Source organism: Podarcis gaigeae (genome assembly GCF_964106915.1).
Source record: "Podarcis gaigeae genome assembly, chromosome: 15".
Lineage (NCBI taxonomy): Eukaryota > Metazoa > Chordata > Lepidosauria > Squamata > Lacertidae > Podarcis > Podarcis gaigeae.
The window spans coordinates 20,358,910-20,378,912 of NC_139692.1; the positions used below are offsets into that span (position 1 = coordinate 20,358,910).

A 20,003-nucleotide genomic window follows, 5' to 3' on the forward strand; every position below is an offset into this window, starting at 1 on the left:
AAGCTCAGCAATCCTTCTTACCAGTAGGGTCAGTTCCACACATACCATAATACCCTCAGCAAACAATGAAGCACCAGGGACAAGGAAAAGCCATCTAATAAATTTTAAACATTTAATGCAACACAACTGGCCTAACTGGCCAGACGGGAACTGAGTTAGGACGTTTTAAGTGCAACTTGCTTCTTACCAAAACAGTAAAAGATTTTATGCAAAACAGCAACTAAATTAACAAAATATTAGATGGGTCTCAGAAAAATATTTAATCTCCACAGTATAACCACCTTGAATATTCTTTTAGTGGATTTGGTAGCACAACTTTACAATACTTAATGCAATGCATATCGTACAGAATAATTTTGGGTATATTTATTAATGGTATACTTGGCTCTCCAGGTCACGTCACTTGGCTATTACATGATCCTCCTTTGTAAATTAACATTTTCTTTGGAAAGCAAACACAGGAGTGTTTTCCACTAGAGAATCCTTCCCTTTGTGGACACAATCTTAAATGCAAATGGGCACAATTTCAAAAGAAAACTATTCCAAGCAATTTAAATTTTTACACTATTTACATGACCAAATAAATTCTGCCACTTTCCCAAGGCTGGGATTGGCAAAAGACAAAGTTGTTACAGAACTCACCCCAATTCAGAGAAATATAGTTGCACCTATTTTGAAATGAATAGGACTTCTTCAATAGTCATGACTAACCTGTCCCATTGATTTTAATGGAACTTAAGCAAAACTCATTTACTCTGAATTATGGCCAGTGGTCACAAGCCACTCAGGTTATCTTTTCTGCACAATCTTTTTTTATATGAAGGAAGACAGTGACCTCACATTCATTTCAATGACAGGACAAGTCCCATTTGGATTGCACCTAGTCCCAACACCTCTCAGAGCTTCCTAGGGTCAACAATGTGGAAGGGGGGAGGGAACCCTAAAGTCAGCATCCAGATGTTCAGACCACATTGGTTTATGTTTATCAGCCCCTAATGAATTTCATCATTTCCCTGAACGATGACTCCTGCTTCAAGTGAAGCAGCATTCACTAAACTAGAGGGGGGGGGGGAGCAGTCTCTTAAAATGAAAGATTTAATGCCAAAAAAGATGAAAAGTTCATAAAATGCACTAGAAAGAACATATATGGTCAGCATTATTTCAAAAAAGAAATGTCGCCATACAATGTGGGGAGTCTGATTGGAGTTCTTGAGTTAAAGTGCTCTCAAAGAATTCATGTGGCTTTAAAATCTGAGTAACTGCTGAACTCTAGAAAAAAGCTGGCATGTGGACCATTAGGGAACCCTGTTCTCTTCCATCCTTCAGGACAGCCTGCTAATCTAAAAGGACAGGAGGACAGAATGCACAAGCTCCCTGTCTTTGCTAGTAAGGGGATTTCAGCCACCAGATAGTTCAACTTGTGTTTTTGTTTTTCTTTGCTTTTACAGTCTTGGTTCCTCTGTTTTTGGGAACACAGAATGAGTCATCAGGTTGCTGGGTGGGCCTGTGTTCCCTTGATCAGAAGCACGAGCTCCTCCACATGATTTCAATCACTTTGGGCTATTTAGGAGGGGGAAAAGTTTGCAAATTCATTTCCCTGTATAAAATACAGTATAACCGAACCAGGCTCCAGAAAGCCTATGCAAACCATTTTAATATGTACAACTGGTAATAAAAATTACCAGCAACCATATATATATATTTAGATAAGACTTTTTTTAAAAAATAAAGAAGGGAACATTTGTTTAAAAGTCTAAACACTAGATATATAAATAGCTTCTTTAGAATGAAGTGATGTGACCTAAGAAAGTCCTGGTGGCCTGAAGGGATTATAGCAGCATGGTGGCCGGCTTCTCAAGCAACTTCTTGAACTCGGCCAGCCACTGGGCTCCAACTGCTCCATCCACAACGCGGTGGTCACAGCTAAGCGTGACAGACATCACGCTGGTTACGTCAAATCTGGGGTGGGGGAAAAAGCACATTTCAAATGCTCAACCTCCTCCATGAACCAATCAATAGGAATGGAAAGAAAAGTTTTTTTAAAAAAAGGAATAAAAGCAAAACGCAGTAATTGAGGATTAAGTCAGCAAGGAACAAAGCAGCGACAATGGGGCTGCCTTTGGGGGCACACAGCTTGTGCATAACCAGCATAAACATGACCAGCCATTTTTCGTTTTTTCTTCTATACAAATTTTGGACTTTTCCTGGCTACAGGTATATACTGGCCTGGTTTGCACACAAAGTTAAACCATGATTTGAAATAAACTGTGGTTTAACATGCACAGGTACTTTGCACCTGAGTATACCATGGCCTAGGAGAAACAAGCTAGGTCTAGCTCAGGCATAGGTAAACTCGGCCCTCCAGATGTTTTCAGACTACAGTTCCCATCATCTTTGACCACTGGTCCTGTTAGCTAGGGATCATGGGAGTTGTAGTCCCAAAACATCTGGAGGGCCAAGTTTGCCTATGCCCCGTCTAGCTTGTTGTGAGATGTGAATCCAGGCTTGTGCTTTGTCTCCTCTAAACCACAAGCAGTGAAGCTAAGAAGAAAACTTGGCTACCACTTGTGATTTGATGGGAGAGAAATAAAACATGAGCCTGAATTCGTATGTCACAAGAAGTTGGTTTCCTCTACTCCATGGAACGACCAGAGGCACGGGAGAAGCAAAGTGCATGTTAAACCATAGTTCATTTTAAACAATGATTTAACAATGCATGTAAACCAGGCCACACAAATTCCCTTGGGTGCTACCCTATTTAAAGAGGTACTTTAAAAAAAAAACTTACCCCTTCTCATTATCTGCTGGAACCAGCCTTTTCTCAGAGGCACCAACTGCTAAAATACAAGCCTGTGGTGGATTGATAATCGCAGAGAAATTCTTAATCCCATACATTCCTAAATTTGAGACTGTAAAAGTTCCTCCCTGAAAGGAAATAAATACATTAGCATTCTTTGACAAACTACTGTGTATGGCATGCTGTCAGCTGTGGAACATAAAAGGGTAGCTCTGAGAAACTGTTTGCTAAACAACCATCACCACTACAAAACATTTTTCTCATCTCTCAGAAAGCAAATCCAGAACACAGTCACACCTTTGGAAATCACTCCTGCTCCATGTAAAGTAAAGGTAAAGGTACCCCTGCCTGTACGGGTCAGTCTTGACAGACTCTAGGGTTGTGCGCTCATCTCACTCTATAAGCCGGGAGCCAGCGCTGTCCGCAGACACTTCCGGGTCACGTGGCCAGCGTGACAAGCTGCATCTGGCGAGCCAGCGCAGCACACGGAACGACGTTTACCTTCCTGCTGGTAAGCGGTCCCTATTTATCTACTTGCACTTAGGGGTGCTTTCGAACTGCTAGGTTGGCAGGCGCTGGGACCGAACGATGGGAGCGCACCCCGCCGCGGGGATTCGAACCGCCAACCATGCAATCGGCAAGTCCTAGGCACTGAGGTTTTACCCACAGCGCCACCCGCGTCCCTACCATGCTCCATGTAGCTTACCTGAAATTCATGTGGCTGTAACTTCCCTTCGCGAGCTTTGGTTGCCAACGTTACAACATCTTTGTTAATGGAAGCCAATCCCTTTATGTGTGCGTTAAATACTATTGGGGTTATAAGCCCTGCTGGAGTACTGACTGCAACGCTTACATCGACTACATGATTCCTGGAAGACAAAAGGGGTGGGGGTCCATCTGTATGAACCTAGCAACTCAAAAGAAATTCAGACTTGAACAGAAATTGGAAGGCACTTTCACAATCCATTATTGGCTAACTTATACCATAAGGCAACCTCCCCCACAAAAAGACATCAAGCTGCTGCCTCTCTACTGCTGCAACTCAGTTCCAGCATGCAGTTATGAAATTTACTTGCTAACTTAAAGACTGTACACTTACTGTCTAATGACTGTGTCCAACCAAGAGGAATTTGCTTCAGGCACTTTCATGCAAGCCAGAGCTGAAGCCTTAATTATGAAGTCATTGACAGAAAGCTTAGTGTTCTGCGGCATCTCCTGCAAAGAGAGACAGAATGGACATATCTGCAAAACTGTTCATCTGCCAGGGTCACCTTAGAAGGCTGAAAAAGTATGAATTCATGCAACCATGTATTCCACATAATTACAACGATTGTGGAAAGCAGCTATTCAAGGCCAGCTGTTACACAAGGAGTCAGTGAACCTAAGTATACAGAAGGCAATGCAAGCAAGAGCAGGCTGTCTGTCTAATGCAGACAGGTCAACCAGGCTGAGAAACCCAGAGCATACAACCTGAGTGGTTTCCCCCTTTTTCTCCAGTTTACCAACAACACACATCATACTTCTCCTAAGCCTAAGTCTCAGAATGAAAGATTTTTATTCCAATTGTAAGAGGGTTTATTTCCCAGAGCACTGTGCAACTTTTTCTCATTTCAGTTCTAATAATGTAGAGAATAAAACAACGCATAGAACTAGCTCTGATTTAGTCATCTTTCCCTTATACTTTACAATCTCTTGCTACATATTCTGTGATCTTGACTGGGAATGCAATGTTGTGGGAAACCAGAGGTGCATGTACCGTATTTTTCGCCCTATAGGACGCACTTTTCCCCCTCCAAAAATGAAGGGGAAATGTGTGTGCGTCCTATGGGGCGAATGCAGGCTTTCGCTGAAGCCTGGAGAGCGAGGGGGGTTCGTGCGCACCAACCCCTCTCGCTCTCCAGGTTTCAGGAAGCTATCCCTCCCACGGCTAGCGGAGAGCTTGCCTGCACCCAGAAGCTCGGGGCGCGCGGAGCTCAGCATGCCCCAAGCTTGGGGCTTTGCGCAGCGCTTCGCTAGCCGTGGGAGAGCCGCGCGAAGTCGCACGGCTCTCCCACACTAGCGGATAGCAGCCTGTTCTGGGGGCTGGGGTCGGGGGAAGCTCGGGCTTCCCCTGCCCCAGCCCCGCACCTGGGGGGGGGGGGGTTTCTTTATTTCCCCCTTAAAAAACTAGGTGCGTCCTATGGGGCGAGAAATACGGGAAATGCATACACTGCTGGAATATCCATGGATGGTGGGCTGTTCTGTATTATGTGAAAACTTCTACATATGGAAAACTCAAGGAAACATCAAATCATTACAGAGCTGCAGCCCCCTACAACATAGGAAGCCACAATATTTTAGGGACTACCTACAATGCCATCACAAATCTTCCCCCACCACAGCAAGTTACCTGGTTGAGCTCTTTTCTTAGCACCAGTATTTCTCCCATGTCTACATCGACTGAGAGATAGTAGTGAGGTATCGTTTGCTTAGACTGCATCAAACGCTGGGCAATCACCTGCAAGTACAGACAGCAGGACAAGAAATTAAGACACAACGTATTCTGCCAAGAGTTGGGTGTCATATACAAACTTGGTGGCTTTCAGTTGGGTGGAACAGTTTAAATGCGCCACAGAGAAGCTTACCCTCCCCAATTGCAGTCAGGAGTGGCCTCTCTCTTCCTCAAAACACACCTTTCACATGCAGCCTTTAGACTAATTCCTTTGTCATCGCCCACAGCCAGAAAAAAGCACACATACTTTTGCTCCCATTAGCTCCTTATTGCCTTGCCCCCCTGCATCTAAAATGTTAACTTCTCAAGGTAGGAATCACCTTTTTTCTACCCTTTTGCTACTCTAAAGCATGGCACACATCTGTACGATACCACCCTTGACATGATGGGAACTCCAAGACTAGCATTTGGAGGCTATGTGTGCTAAAACTCTGTGCTAAAACATCTGCTAGCACCTGTTCACAGGAAGCCCTTAAGAGGCTTCACACTTGAATGATGCTCAACAAGAGGCATTGACTGTTAACACACACCCTAAGGCGACAACGGTGATGCCTTACCTTGCGAATATTGCTGATTGGAATATCCGTGAAGACGCCTGTGGGAAGAGCTGCGGCAGCTGCTGGCGCAGGTGCTGCCAGAGGAGGTGCTTCTGCTGCCCGGGGCTGTGTGCAGAGAAACCTTTTTAGCTACAATGTTTCTTGTGAAGAGAGGGGCCTAAGTATTGTTGGGCTGAGGGCAGAGAGGGCTCATTGTTCTTTAAGCTATTCCAACTTAGAGGAGCTTTAAAGTGTTGCCATCACACATATAAAAGAGAACAGCTTTGAGACCCTGCTTCCTTCCTTATTTTCTCCAGCCTACAGAACACAACTTCTAATTCCTATGCTTGTGCCATCAATCTAATTTACAGTCCATTTGTGTTTATTAAAGCAAAATTTCCATCAGAAGGAGCTCGGTGTGGTTGGTGGGAAAGGTCAAAAAAGGAGTCTTAAAAGCGCTGGGCCAGTGGTGATGAAGTTGTACGCAGGTGTATCCATGCATACTGTACCAACAATGCACAACCTGCAGTAGTGATCAGAAATATTTGAAGAATTTATCAGTACATAATTCCATGTAGCTACATTTAGAAAGTCAGATGAAATACTACATTAGCACCACATTTCTCTAGAAGTATCTCTAAGAGAATGCCAAATTGGCACAGGAGGTGCAAGCAGTTCTGGACTTTGAAAACAAAAAGCACCTGGGCATAGAACCCATTGACCAGTTGGCATACTGAGGGACAGAAGCGTGGAATGTGCTGCAAGCCATTTTCTCACATCCCAGGGCTGAAACATTGGCACTCAGGTCAAGTTCTGAGGGAAAGCCCCAGTTAAAATAATACATTGGAGGTAGTCTTCAGTAAAGGTTTAGCCTTGTCAAATATATAACTTTGATGCAACCAAGGCAAAAACATCAAGACGCTGCATTTCTGTGCGCTACTAACCGGGGCAACCTTTGATGGCACAAACGACTCAATGTCTTTCTTTGTTATCCGTCCATCTGGTCCCGTGCCTGGAGAGAACACACAAAAGGGAAAGTGTTTCAAGGAAGAGCTACCCAAATGAACTGGGGATGTGGAGTGACAAAAGTATCCTGGGGATGGCCACTCACCTTTCACCTGTGAAAGGTCAATTCCTTTCTCTGCTGCCAGTTTCTTTGCCAGAGGGCTGACTATTACCCTCCCTTTTTGTCCAGGAACCTTAGCTGAAGGAGGGGCTGCTGGCTGGGATGGAAAAGAAGGAGTAGGTGTTGCTGCCGCTGCCTTAACGGAAAAGAGAAGGCCAAATGTTTAGTTAGATGCCAACACATGGAAGCTCATAGGAATTCCCCAATGTTCCAACCTGTGCTTGACTAGATGGATGGGTATTTGCCATGGGGCACAGTGCCAGCTGCTCAAGTCCAGTACACAGTACCACAGTGGAATTGCACTAATACATGCATGACCCAAGAACGCAGGGTCCTAATGGGAGCTGGACATCTTACTTAGAAGAGGCCTGAGAGAGAGAGAGAGAGAGAGAGAGAGAGAGAGAGAGAGAGGTGTACTGAATGGGGGGGGGGGAATCACATACGTTGGGAAGTGGGCAAGACAGCCTCAGTGACTCAGGAAAAGCTCCCCAATCCTCTGAAGAACAAAATTTAGCAGGCAGATAGGAAAGGTTTCTTTCTAAGCTGTCTTGTAGCCCCTTTCCTTGCAAATATATGAAAACACGCAGCACACAGTTGATCAGGTTGTAGAAGCAATCCTGCATCTCTCCTATGTGGAGATAATTTCTAGAGCAACAAAATCTTCCTGCACAGGAGAAGCAAAAGTCCAAAAATCTTGGATCCAGCTGATTACATGGGGCTACCCAACAGATACATTTTTCCATCAGAGGTATCACAGATGCAGGTTGTACTTACAGGACTTGGGGGTGGCGGCAGCACTGGAGGCTTGATATCTGCTACTCCAGCATCCTTGTAGTCTGCAAACGCTGGAATGTCAGACTCTTTCTCCACAATGATGCAGAGGGGAGTTCCTAAGGGCACATCTCTCGTGCCTTCGGACACCAAGATTTTTGCCAAATAACCTTCTTCCTGTACTTCAAAGCCTTAAGCAGAGAGAAATTGTTTAGGGAAACAATCACTATGGAGACCAATACTGAAGGAAACTTCACAATCCTACTATGGAGAGAGAGATTCCAGCAAATAAGTTAATTGTGTATTATTTACAAAATAAAATATTTAAGTTAGGAAATCTGGAAGATGTAATCCACAGAGTTCTTCTAATTGAGGAGAGATCTGCATGTAATAAGATAACAAGCCTGGAGCACCTGATGCTGTAGTCAGAAAGGGTAATGTTTTAGATTGCTCAGTAATAATAATAATAATAAATTTTATTTATATCCCGCACTCCCCAGCCAAAGCTGGGCTCAGGGCGGCTAACAACAATCAAAATAATCCAACGATTCTAAAAACATTTCATTATAAAAAATTAATTAAAATCAAATTGATGGCAATGCCAATGCTGTGAGGAGAGAAGGGAATCTTGACTGCATTACATATTCTTTATGAAATGTGAATAGTAAAGAATCTTCCAAACTAGGGGAGGGGAACCTGCAGCCCTCCAAATGTTAATGGACCAGAACACCCACCACCCCTGGCCACGCTGGGTGTCTGAGACTGATGGGAGCTGGGATCCAGCCACTTTGGACAAGCCACAAGTTCTCCAACCTTGCTCCAAAACTTTATTTGTTTAGGATTTAAAAGCTTCTCACCTATCGTAGCTTTGTCTGTCTCAATTTCTGCCAACAAGTCTCCTTCGCTTAGCTTTTCACCAACCTTCTTTTCCCATCTCTGAACTGTGCCCATTGTCATTGTGGGTGAGAGGGCAGGGAGAAGAATCTAGGGAAGTAGAGAGTACAAAAGCTTGTATGAACAGATCTCTTAAAACAAAACAGCAACCATCCTCAATCCAAAAGGCAAGGCCAAACAGTGTGGTTACAGTCTTCAGTCTTCGTGACACAATGCTTGATTGAAAGGAGGGAAACAGGACATAACTGCCCAATGGACAGTGAACTGAGTGGTCATTCCTCCTCCTGCTGCAGCATTGTAGAGGATAAGGTAGAGGGACATTCTCTGGCACCCAAAGAAACTTCCTCACTCTCTAGCAGTGGGCATGTTAGTTAGCACAACGTGTGTGTGTGTTTTCTCTTGGCAGGGAGCAAAGTCAACCAGCTAACACCACTAATTGAGTCAATGTGGTGCGGTAGTTAGTGTTGCACTAGGACCTAGGAGACCAGGGTTCAAATCCCTGCTTGGCCATGAAACTCATTGGGTGACCTTGGGCAAATCACAGTGTCTCAGACTAACCTACCTCCCCGGGTTGTTGTGAGAATGAAATGAGTGGGGCTGCGGAAGGAGTATGCCAGTTTGAGCTCCATGGAGGAAAGGTAGGATATAATTGTGATAAATAAAAATAAATAAGGAAATAGTTGCCCCACACACAGACATGTGCCAATCTGCCAAGGACAGAAACTTTTCATCCTCCATTTCCACAGTCCTTTAAAGGCAGTTCTGCTTCTCCTGCTATAGCAAATGCAAGCTCACAGCCTGCATTGTTTTTACAGCATGGGGACATGAATAAAGTTTGAAGAAAAAGAATAAATGATAAAGGACACAGAGAGAGAGACAGTAAGAGAAATAGTAAATAGGGCCTGTACTGTACCTGCATATGAGGAGGATAGGAGCTGCCTGGAGCTTGAGCAGAGGGATGAGCTGCTGGCGTGGGAGGAGCTGCTGCTGCTGGAGGAGGAGGAGGAGGCACTGAGGCTGGTGGAGCAGTTGCTGAAGAATCCAAAGTGTAACTCTTAAAGGCATCAATAAGCTCAGGCCTAGGAGAAGGCAGGGAGGAGCCTTGAGCAAGTGCAAAGATACGATATACCTAAAAATATAACTCAGCCACCCAGAAGGCCTCACGGCTCTGCTGGCTAACACCTGCATGTCCCAACTGTCGGAGTGCAAATATCCAGAGTGTGGGGTCAGGTGGGATTACTATGAGGAATTATAAAATATGCATCAAGCCATTGTGTCCACAATGAATGCATTGTGTTGACTGGGTTTAATTCATTGACAATAATTTCTGACCAAATCCCACAACCCTCTGCATCTCTGGACATTTCCTCTACTGCCCATTTCTCTTGCTTGACAAGTCACGTACACAGGCCAGCTGCCAGCTGCTTCACCAGGTATGCATAGGGCTGTGAAAGATAGTAGGCAGCTTCTCTGAAGTAGCCTTTCCCATATGTTAATCTCAGGATGTTGATCTTAGGCCCTGGAAATAGTTTCACAGGAAGGTGATAAAGATGCCTATCTCCTTGCCATCCTTCCACCCTCTCCTGTTTACGCCTGAGTTTCTCTAGTCCTCTTTTATTTACTCTCAGATTATGTATGCATGCTCAAAGTAGTCTTTGTAGTTAAAAGAATTTCTTTTGATCTGACTTTGTCCCCACTTGGGGTTTGTTGAAATGCTCAGAAGACACCTGATTGGTTCTTACAAACACTCTGTAAAAAGTTCTTTTGTGAATAAAACGACCTGGGCCAGGGGGTGGAGAGGCAGAGATTATTATACACACCCTTCCCAGAGTCTTGCTGGTTCAAGCCTCTGTGTGTATTCTTATTAATCAGAGTTCAATCCTTCCTTTAATTTGTGAATGCCTCACCAACAACACACTGAAGCATGTAGCAGTACAGAATACAGAAGAGATGTGGCCCTGCCCAGAAGGTTTCTAGACCAAGCGAATTGGACAGGAGAAAGAGCAGAGGCCTGGGCTTGAAAGGAAGAAGCAGAGCTTAATTTAAACCAGGACTCAGCCCGAGAACCTGCCCCAATATAACAGAACATAGAACATAAGGGTGCCTCTGCTCACATGTGGAGTATCTTTCAGACCACTGAATGGCAAGCAGGCTCCATACATCTTAGAAATTTGGCCAAGGGCCTTCCAATTAGATTTGAACCCCTCTCATATTAACAGATTTTATTACTAAGGAGGCTGAGGCCGAGAAGAGGGCTAGCCAATACAACACAATGGAGGGGCCTAGAAAAGATTTTGCTGCTGAAGAGTGTTTGAAGAGAGTTTTAATCTGAATGGAGAGAAGGATGGTGTGACAAAGAGATACTTTGGGAAGCTGTCCTAGAAGGAGTAGTTTGGCAAATGTAGGGCAGAGATTGTGTGATGGGGGGGAAAGTGAAGGACACCGAAACAGACATTAGCAAAACAGGTATTCTACAAAGATGGTCCTAGCTCTACTCACTTGTCCACAGTGATGCAGATTATGGCTCCAATGGGAACATCCCGCGTTCCTTCTGGCACCAGGATCTTGGCCAAGTAACATTCTTCCAGGCTCTCAAACCCCACAGTAGCTTTGTCTGTCTCTACCTTCACAAACATAGCAAAGTTGTTACAGTAAAGAAACATCCTATTTTCTTGACCTACACCTCATCAACCTCATATTAGCAATGTACACCATCAGAAAAAAAGAAAAGAAAAAGATGCCAGTGAAATCGACTTCCTCCTCCCTCTTAAGCACAGGTGGTCAGGAGAAAGTATTAGGCGATGAAGGAGACCGACATCCCTCCAAGATGTTCTTAGGAACTCAATTCCAACAACTTGCTCAGACACCACTTAATAAAAATGACATTAGTCACCTGATTGGTACAAAAGGCTACTGACCAACAAGTTATGCCAATTTCAAGGTACCTCTGCTATGAGATCCCCCTCATTGATCTTGTCCCCTTCTTTCTTCTCCCATCGTGCAATAGTCCCCATCTGCATCGTAGGAGAGAGAGCTGGCAAAGGCACCTACAAAGAAACAGGTTGTTAAGGTGATCAATTTTCCACCCTGGAATTTCAGCGTCAACAGGTATTGACAAGCACCCACCAGCATGTCCCCTTCACAAGGAGCCTTAATTTGTGCAGAAGAAAATAGGGCTCCAGGCATAGGAGTAATATCCTATTCATCATTATAAGACCCTAGGGCCAATCAATAAAATACATTTATATACAAAAAAGACACCCATGGGTAGAGAACAATCAATCAAAATACAAAAACAGTCAATGAAACGTTAAAAACAGCACAAATCAATATAAAAAACCCCACTTCATCTGTCTAAATTTCCATGCAGGCCAGTTGTCTTCATTTCTCATAGGACTACAGAATGCCATTATTAATAGGTCTTGGGTAGAGATGTAATTCATACAGGAAACGGACAGAAGTCCCAGGGTACCTCATAGTAAAGAAAGATCCCCAAGTTCTGGATTCCAAGCCCCTTTATTGACCTTATAAATAAACCCACATAAGTGATTAGCCTGCCAAAAAACAAAAACAAAACCCTAGCCTGCATTTTCATGCTAGACAAAGAGGCTGAAAAGCAGAATGTAAGAATGCAAGAGCCTTGCTGAATGCGATCAAAAGCCTATCTACTCCAACACTAAGTTTTTCGAGTGTCGAACCAGGTGCCTATGGAAAGTCCCAAAGCAGCACATGAGCACACATCGCTAGGTATCTATCTGCACTGGGGAAACTTACATACAGAGACTTCCATGCACTTTGGAACTCCCAGCACACAGGGTCCCAGAATAAGTAAGAGATCTATGTACATAGGCTGCCCTGTAGCATATGTTCAGGCTCAAGGTATGAACATCAACAGTCAATTATGGGTCCTCAGTATGCCCATCACTGGGAAAGGCCACTTCAATAAATTGAGTCCATCTTTAGGAAAGGGGTTACTCTAATCAAGTCTTACTTTTTATATCTAAGGTGGGAAGCAGAGGCCAGGAGACCACATATCTGAAGAACCACTACACACACAAACAACACTTATGGGATTGCTAACAGCAGAAAAGCACAGTGTGTGTGTGTGAATGGGAGGAAGACTCATGAGCAGGATAGAATAACTGATCCAAATACCACCAATAAATACAGAGAAGACTGGGGGGGTGGGGGGACCCTAAACACCTCTAATGAGGAAAAGCCATCCATATCCAAACTGGGAACACTGAACTAGACTCAACCCTTCCTTCCTTCCAGGGAAGGGGAAGAAAGAATCTGAAAACACAGAAAGCTGCCTTATCCCAAGCAACAGCCTCAGTCCATCCACTTCAGGATCTGCTGCAACAACTGACAACAGCTCCAAAGGGTTTCAAATAAAAGGTCTTCCCCAGTCCTTCCTGGTGATGCAGACAAGGACCTTTTGCATAGAAAAGCATGTGCTTTGCCACTGAGAGATGACCTTTCATAAATAAAAAAAAATTAAACGAAGAATCTAGCCTTCATCATTATGAATAACAAAAGCATGGGAAGCTGCCTCAGATATGAATCTATCGTGCTCAGTACTGTGACAGGCAATGACTCTCCAACCTGTCAGGCAGGTGTATTTCTCACCCTACCAAAAGATGCTACAAGATTTGGTACATGGGACCTTTTGCATGCAGAGCCCATCCACGTTCTACAAACTGAGCTCTGCTCCTTCCCCTAAAAATAAAGATTCCAATCCCCGTGGCTCTAAATGAAGGCATGATTCAAATAGCAGCAAAAACCATTGGGGTCCACCTAGCTCTAGACTTGTGTGCACCAGGTTTCTTCAACGCTGGGCCCCCCCCAAATGCTTCTGTGCGACTCCCATCATCCCGGACGACGGGATTTGCAGGAGGGAAGAAGAACCGAGGGCTGCTGAGCTCAAGCCCCGATTGCAGAGGCTTCCCGTTAGGGCACCGGGCTGAGACCAAGATGCTGGGCTGTGAAAGTGGGGGGGGGGGGTGGCAGTCCGGCCTCGCCCAGCAGCCAGGCGCTTCTTACCTTCGCATGACCTTCGTTTCTGCCTGCGAAGCAGGTCTTCTGCCACCGCCGAGCCCGCAGCCTTCCCAACCGGGAGAAGGAACCCACCGACCCCATACCAACCGTGAGAGGATCTCCCAGTCCCTATGAGTGGAGGATCCGCCCCCCCGCCCGATCCTCCCAGCCCGGGGCCACCGAAGGGTAGCCCCCCTGCACAAATGCGGGGCCCACTCACCTTCTGGTGGGCCGGGTAGCTGCACCAGTGCCGGGCGGGGCCGGGCTGGAGCCGGGCCTTCCCTTCCTGGAGGAACAGCGGCGCCTCTCCCCGCCGGCGGGGCCCCCATGAGGCGAGGCCGCCGCCGCTACCACCGGCGACGGCCCCCCAGGAGGCGCGGCCCCGCCAAGGGGCCCCCTCCAAGCTCGCCCCCGGCGCCCTCCGCGGGGCCGCGCATTGCTGGGCCACGCGCCTCGCCAGCACGCGCCACATCCCGCCTCGCCTCCCCTTCCCCCTCCCTCAAGAGGAAAAAAAGGAGGAGGCCCCGGCCTCCCCTGAGTCTGTCAGGCAGCGGCGGCCGAGAGAGAAGCGAGTGACCTCCCTCAGACTCCCCGGAGCGGGCAGCGCCGTAAGGCACGGGAGGAGGAGGGCGCGCGACACTGTCGCAAAAGGAACCGGGAGGCGGGAGGGCGGGCGAGGAAAGGAACCGTCAAGCGCGTCAAGTATGGGCGGGGCTGCCTCCCAACCGTGGCCTGAGGTTACCTTTCGGCGTCGCGAGAGGCTGCGCGCGCAGCCTGCCTGAGCCACTGGCGAATGAATGAACGAGTGGATGGAATTCTTACACCAAGGTATGCTGCCCCGAGGAATCCCCGTAACCTTTTACCTACACACAAGCACGATGTGCTGAAAGCTCTTCTGTCTTTCTGTGAACTGTGCTCCTTTACTTGGCAAGAGACAGTCCTGGCTAAAGACAGCCTCTGAACAAGGTGTTCTGGCAGACTACAACTGTTTCCCCTTTTGAAGCGGAAAGGTGCTTAATCTCTCAATGGATCTGGCTGAATTTACTATAGAATGAGGTGGGCATGCACACGAAAGCTCATACCAATAACTACGTAACTTAGTTGGTCTCTTAAGGTGCTACTGGAAGGAATTATTTTATTTTACCACAGAATAGTTGCAGGTTAAAAAAAATACCCGATTTAAAAAGTTGCTGATTAGTGGGTGTGCTGGGTTTTAGCTGCCAAAAGGATTAAAGAAGCTGGTGACTGGAGGGTGGAGGCTTTAGCAGGTGGTTTAAGATCATACCTGATGCTGGCTGCATGTGTGTGTGCGCGATGAGAGGTACAAGCCTTGGGGCATTTTCTTCTTCCAAAGACAGCTGCTTCAACACACATCAAATACTACTAGTACAATGCTGCCAGTTCCTTGGATTCGCTGACACATCTGAGAAAGCAGCTGTAACTCACACCCACTACTAAGCACTTTGTAGCAGGCAGGTTTTCCTTTCACTATTTCTTGCTGAAGAATGAAGCAGGTTGCTTGGGCTGGCACAGATGCTTGGGATTTAAATTGCAGTTCCTCCCTTTGCCAAACAAATCAGGATGGAGGAAATGGCCTCTGTTTCCTTAGTTGGTTGACTTCTCACACCAGTCCCAGGCAGCAGCACCTCCTATGGCAGCCTCAGAGCTTCCACAAGTACAGTACACATCTGTTGACGTACAGGAAGCATGTCTTATGTGATGTTCAGTGCACCTAGTAAGCTTCTCACCATCCCCCCCCCCCCTCGCTGCATACAAAAAATGCAAATCAGACCTGGGTTTGCGAACTCTCTTTATTGGAGGTTATTTTTTTCTTTAAAGTCTCGGTCCACAAATCCAAATGTGTGTGTTGCAGCACACAAACAAGCTTCAGGTCTCTCTTGGCCAGCAATGTGCAGGGAGGAGGTTGTGAGAGCAACCCCCCTCGTAATAGTAATGACTGCAGACTTCAGAATTTCTATACAAAATATAGAGCATTTTATACATAGCTTGCATGGGACATGCTGCAAGGATATGAACTCAAAAGAGGAATTTCAAAAGGAAGCAGGACATCTCTCGAGTTTGTGTAAAAATCAGGCATAGATTATGTTGAGGAGAAAAACCAAGGACTTCTCCCTACTTTTCAGTCTCAAATACAGCCTTCCCTAACTTGATGTTTTTGACTACAACTCCCATTAGCCACAGAAGCTGTAGTCCAAAATACTGAGATGCACCCAGTTGGGAAATACAATTGCCCCCATTATTCCATGAATGATTAATTTTATTTCAGGCCTATTTTGTACCTCCCCAATGCTCCTCATCCTTATGAGGGGACAGTACATGTGGAGCATATCTACATGACAAACTTTCATACGATTTAAGCACTATATTGCTGCTTAACCCCAAAGACTCAAGGGATCTGTAGTTCAGATCGTGAAGAGATGCCTATATACTTTCCTGTGGTTCTCTGGTGGTTAGAGTGTGACGGCCCCTAAGGCAGTTTTACATCAGCCTCAGCCATGTAGATACACCTTTGGTGTAACTGCAGAAACAAAGTAAAACTAGGTGTTTTGTAGAAAGAGGACAACACTGATATGAAAGAGTGGTGATAGTCTTAGGAAAATGCAAGCGACAACTTCAACCTTAATGCTACAAGACTGAGGCTGAAACCCTGCACCTACTTTGGATAACTAAATCCCACTGGGGTTCACAGTATTAAAACAGCCCAATAGTATGTAGGGCTGCAGCCAACCAGAGCCCTTAGGTCTTTCCTGAGGTGACCCCCTGAACCAGGGTATTCTTTGCTCCCTCTCGCCACCACAGCCACATTTCTGCCAAGAAGCCTGTCTGAAAAGGAAGAACTGGTGCAATTAAACTGAAGTTAAGTTGTTGAGAAGTGAGTACAAGTTTGAACTTAAAAGCATAACACTTCCTGGGGGAAAAACAAACCACTGGACAATTCTTCTCTGTCTCTTTGTTTAGTAAATATAATTCCATGCTGCCTTTTCGCAATCTACTAAAATTCATGCAACAGAAAAAAACAGTAATTCCATGAGGAGAAGGAAGTTTTTCCTTTATCAGGGGTGAGGAACCCTGTTTCTTCCCATTTAGTAATAAGCTCTCACCTCCAAAAGCCAGCTCTGTAGTCGCTGTTCTGAAGGACAACAAGGATTGCACTCTGAATTGCTAACAGCAGACATGGATTCTAATGAGGGCAGGGTTTAGAAAGGCACTACTGCACTTTCTGTACACTGAGGGCATTGGGAAGACCAACAACACAGAAAACACAATCAGTACAAGAAAAGAGCTGGCAAAATATAAAACCATTAGGAATCTGTAATACCTTCATAGTAAAGTAAACCTAGTAATGGGAGCCACTTGGGGTGGTGGCATTAACAGGATGCTGTACAAAACCTGCTAGCGTCCTCTAGAAAAATGGGTAAAATACAGCTCAGCATGTGTGCAGAAATATACAGAGGGGAATAATACTTGTGCTGGTATAAAAATATACACCATCCTTGAACAACAGCAATGCAAATGGATACAAAATAATTCCAAAAAACAGGAACAAGTTTACAAAAAGGACATGTTTAAAATCTATAAAATGATAAAAGCCAAGTTTTCCTTCAAATGTCCAGCCTCACATGAAAAAGGACACGAAACAGGCTGACATACAGAAACGTTCATTCAGAGTGCTGGTGCATGCACCAGAGACATGCAGGCCTGCAACCACCTTCAACGCACAGGACTGTGCTGGATGGAAGACGAGATGCAGATACATGGAGTTGGACTGGTGGAGGCAGCAACCTCTGGTAGCTGGAGTGATATTCCTGATTTTGCCACTCACCATCAGCTTTTCAGTTCAGTGATGCCATGTGTGCACTTACCAAGAGGCACTCCCTGCACTCCCCAGTTCTGCGTTTTAGAGCATTGCTGGAAACACAGAAAGTCAATATCCAAGAAAAGCTAAAAAGTATCATGTTACATGAAGCAGTACTGATTGCCGGCTGGAGTACCAGGAGACCAAATTTGGCATGTGGAGAACAGGTGTAAGCAGCAAGTGGATGCGTCCCAAAATGATGTGTAGGTGTGCCCCAAAGACTCTTACTTAAACCTACTTATTTAAACTCCACTGACCTTAAGGGCTACAATTTCTGTCCAAGCTTTATTATGCTATGAAAAGTGTGTGTGTTATGCTTGAGAGCCAGTTCATGCAGCTGCCCTGCTCGTGGTGCCTGCTGTGGCTCAGAGAACTGGGTAACTCGTTCTCCGCAAGCACACACCACCCGTTTTGCACGCCACACTTGAAGAGTGGTCTGAGTGGCGCTGGGCAAAACTGCAGATTCTGCTTGAGGCAAACAAGCCAGTTGACCCCACCTTCATCAAAGGGAAGGGAACCTCCATGGGCAGTAGAGGAAAAAGACAGTCACCACAAGGAGGGGCGATTGTATTCAACAGTTTTAAAACCAGGGGACCAGAGAGGTTATGTGCCTGATGCCTTGCTCCCTTTCGGCTTTCCCGAAGGTAGTTTCACACAGTCACACACTCACACTAGAAAACTTGCAATGAGACTCACATGAAACAGTTCAACGTGCATTCCACTGTCCAACCAATTAAAATAAGTAGCATTGAAACAGCAAAGTGGGATCTCAGTCTCACATGAGTCTCAGCACAGGCTGATTGGAAAAAAACTCAGATGGTGATGGGAGAAAAGCAGAGTCACGAATTCTTGACTTGTGGAAGAGGACAGAGAAGCCCCCTTTCCGAGGGACCCACATTACATTCCCCTACTGTTTGGACTGGAGTTTAAGAGAACAAAAGCATGGACTGGACTCTCTTCTGCCACTTGATCCCTGGAGAAACAAAGACGTGGACCTTTCTGTGGCCTCCTCTGCCAAAACGAAAGCAAGAGGGTGACAAGGCAGTTGAAGGAAAGGGCAAAGAACCCTCCTCACCCATACCCCCCCCCAAGCAATCCAACTATCGTTTCATGTCCCTCAAGAGTTCCATGATAGGAGAGCGAAACAAGAAGAGCAGAAGCCGACACCCCAACCCCGCTCTGATGCTGCCAACTCATGATCCAACCCACTTCTTTCTCTCAAGAAAGTCTTGTTGGCTCCCGGTGCTGTCTGGCACAGAGTCATTTGGAATGATTGGCTGGCGAGAGCTTTCAATATGGAGAATGTAGCTGTGACAGCGCTGCCTGCCTCCAGAGGACAGTTTCTAAGTTTCCGCCATTAAGTGCAAGGTTCCTTGTAATACTGTACGTCTCCCAATGAAAATGCTCTGGATACTCTGACAGCAGGGGGAAGGGGAAGCGGGGACAAACACACCGTTAAGGCTGACAATGACTGAAAAAGAGAGGAGGGCCACTCCCTACACCATGGGACCTTCAAACAACGCAACATTTGGCCATGGAACTCAAGTGCCATACATCCACTTCGCTTGTGGCAAAACGTTATACCCGTCATTTTGCAGAGAAGTCCGTTCCTTCCTTTTGGCAGTTTCGAGACAGATGCATCTCAGTTCACACACTTTTTGGTCAGTATCTGGGAAGTGCAGCAGACCAGTGGTGGGGTCGCCCAGGAAAGAGAGTTCGGGTGGTCTCCGATTAGTTCTCCCCATGGTCCTCTTCCACCCATGCCACAATCTTTCCCTCCCACCCAGGAATGATATCGTCGTCATGGAAAACCTGTGAGAAAAGCAAAACGAGAGAAACTTGCTAACAAAATGAGGGTACGTGCAGATGTTCCATTGCCAAGAGTCCCCAAGGCTAGCGGTTCTTGCAAGTTTGAGTGGGTTGAAGCTTCTTCTCCCTAAGCACGTCTCAGGATGTGTTTTGAACGGCCAGCTGCTGGCATGGCACAGTGGCTAAGAGAGCCAGCTGCACGTCAGGAGTCCTCAGTGCAAATGTTATCTCAACCATAAACCTACCAGGTGACTTTAGGGTAAGGATGGGAAACCTCAGACCCAAGGACCAAATGCAGCTCCTCAGCCATCTGTATTTGACCCTCAGAACTCTCCTCAGTCCCCACCCCTCAGTATCTCTGCTTTGCACCATCCTGAAGTGTCTGGGGGCTAGTGCAGGACATGCCTGAGCTCTTATAATGCCTCTTGCTTGCATGGGTGGAGGAGAGAGAAAGAATGTGTGTGCATGCGCAAACTAGCCTGCTGTTGCTCTGCCCATGCCCACCCCTGGCATGCGGCCCTTGTAAGGCTGTCCAGGAGGGAATGTGGCCCTCAGGATGGAAAAGGTACCCTATCACTGCTGTAGGGCAAGCTGCTCTTTTCAACTCTGTATCTGGATTACTATGAGAGATCGAAAGGCCACCCTCATGTTGATAGTCAAATGGT

The 20,003-nt window shown here is 46.0% G+C and overlaps 2 protein-coding genes across 15 annotated transcripts in view; both read right to left on the reverse strand.

Moving 5' to 3' along the window:
• Positions 1-89: 89 nt before the first annotated feature.
• DLAT (dihydrolipoamide S-acetyltransferase) lies at positions 90-14,260 on the reverse strand. The gene is made up of 14 exons (XM_083714009.1): positions 13,873-14,260; positions 11,561-11,662; positions 11,115-11,239; positions 9,529-9,694; positions 8,579-8,705; positions 7,725-7,912; positions 6,936-7,086; positions 6,769-6,836; positions 5,846-5,950; positions 5,187-5,294; positions 3,897-4,012; positions 3,504-3,666; positions 2,789-2,925; positions 90-1,959 (listed from the first exon to the last, which is right to left on the reverse strand). Exons 1-14 carry the CDS (start codon positions 14,122-14,124, stop codon positions 1,830-1,832), a joined length of 1,938 nt encoding a protein of 645 aa, XP_083570135.1. The 5' UTR covers positions 14,125-14,260; the 3' UTR covers positions 90-1,829.
• A 1,189-nt stretch (positions 14,261-15,449) lies between these two features.
• Positions 15,450-20,003, reverse strand: part of DIXDC1 (DIX domain containing 1) — a 76,353-nt gene continuing 71,799 nt past the window's right edge. For all 14 annotated transcript variants that reach the window (XR_014558307.1, XR_014558308.1, XR_014558309.1 and 11 more), the window contains one exon: positions 15,450-19,341. Coding sequence is in view for 11 of the 14 variants with exons in the window: in XM_083714216.1 (XP_083570342.1) it covers positions 19,261-19,341 (81 nt within the window). In the remaining 3 variants the exon portion in view is untranslated. The remainder of the gene's footprint in view (positions 19,342-20,003) is intronic.

Excerpts from the sequence above, each read along its gene's own strand:
- DLAT (XM_083714009.1), bottom strand. The coding sequence starts at position 14,124 with ATGTGGCGCGTGCTGGCGAGGCGCGTGGCCCAGCAATGCGCGGCCCCG. Across the intron at positions 11,663-13,872 it reads GCTACCCGGCCCACCAGAAG|GTGCCTTTGCCAGCTCTCTC; the intron begins GTGAGTGGGCCC and ends GTTTCTTTGTAG. Across the intron at positions 1,960-2,788 it reads CCAGCAGATAATGAGAAGGG|ATTTGACGTAACCAGCGTGA; the intron begins GTAAGTTTTTTT and ends CCCCCACCCCAG.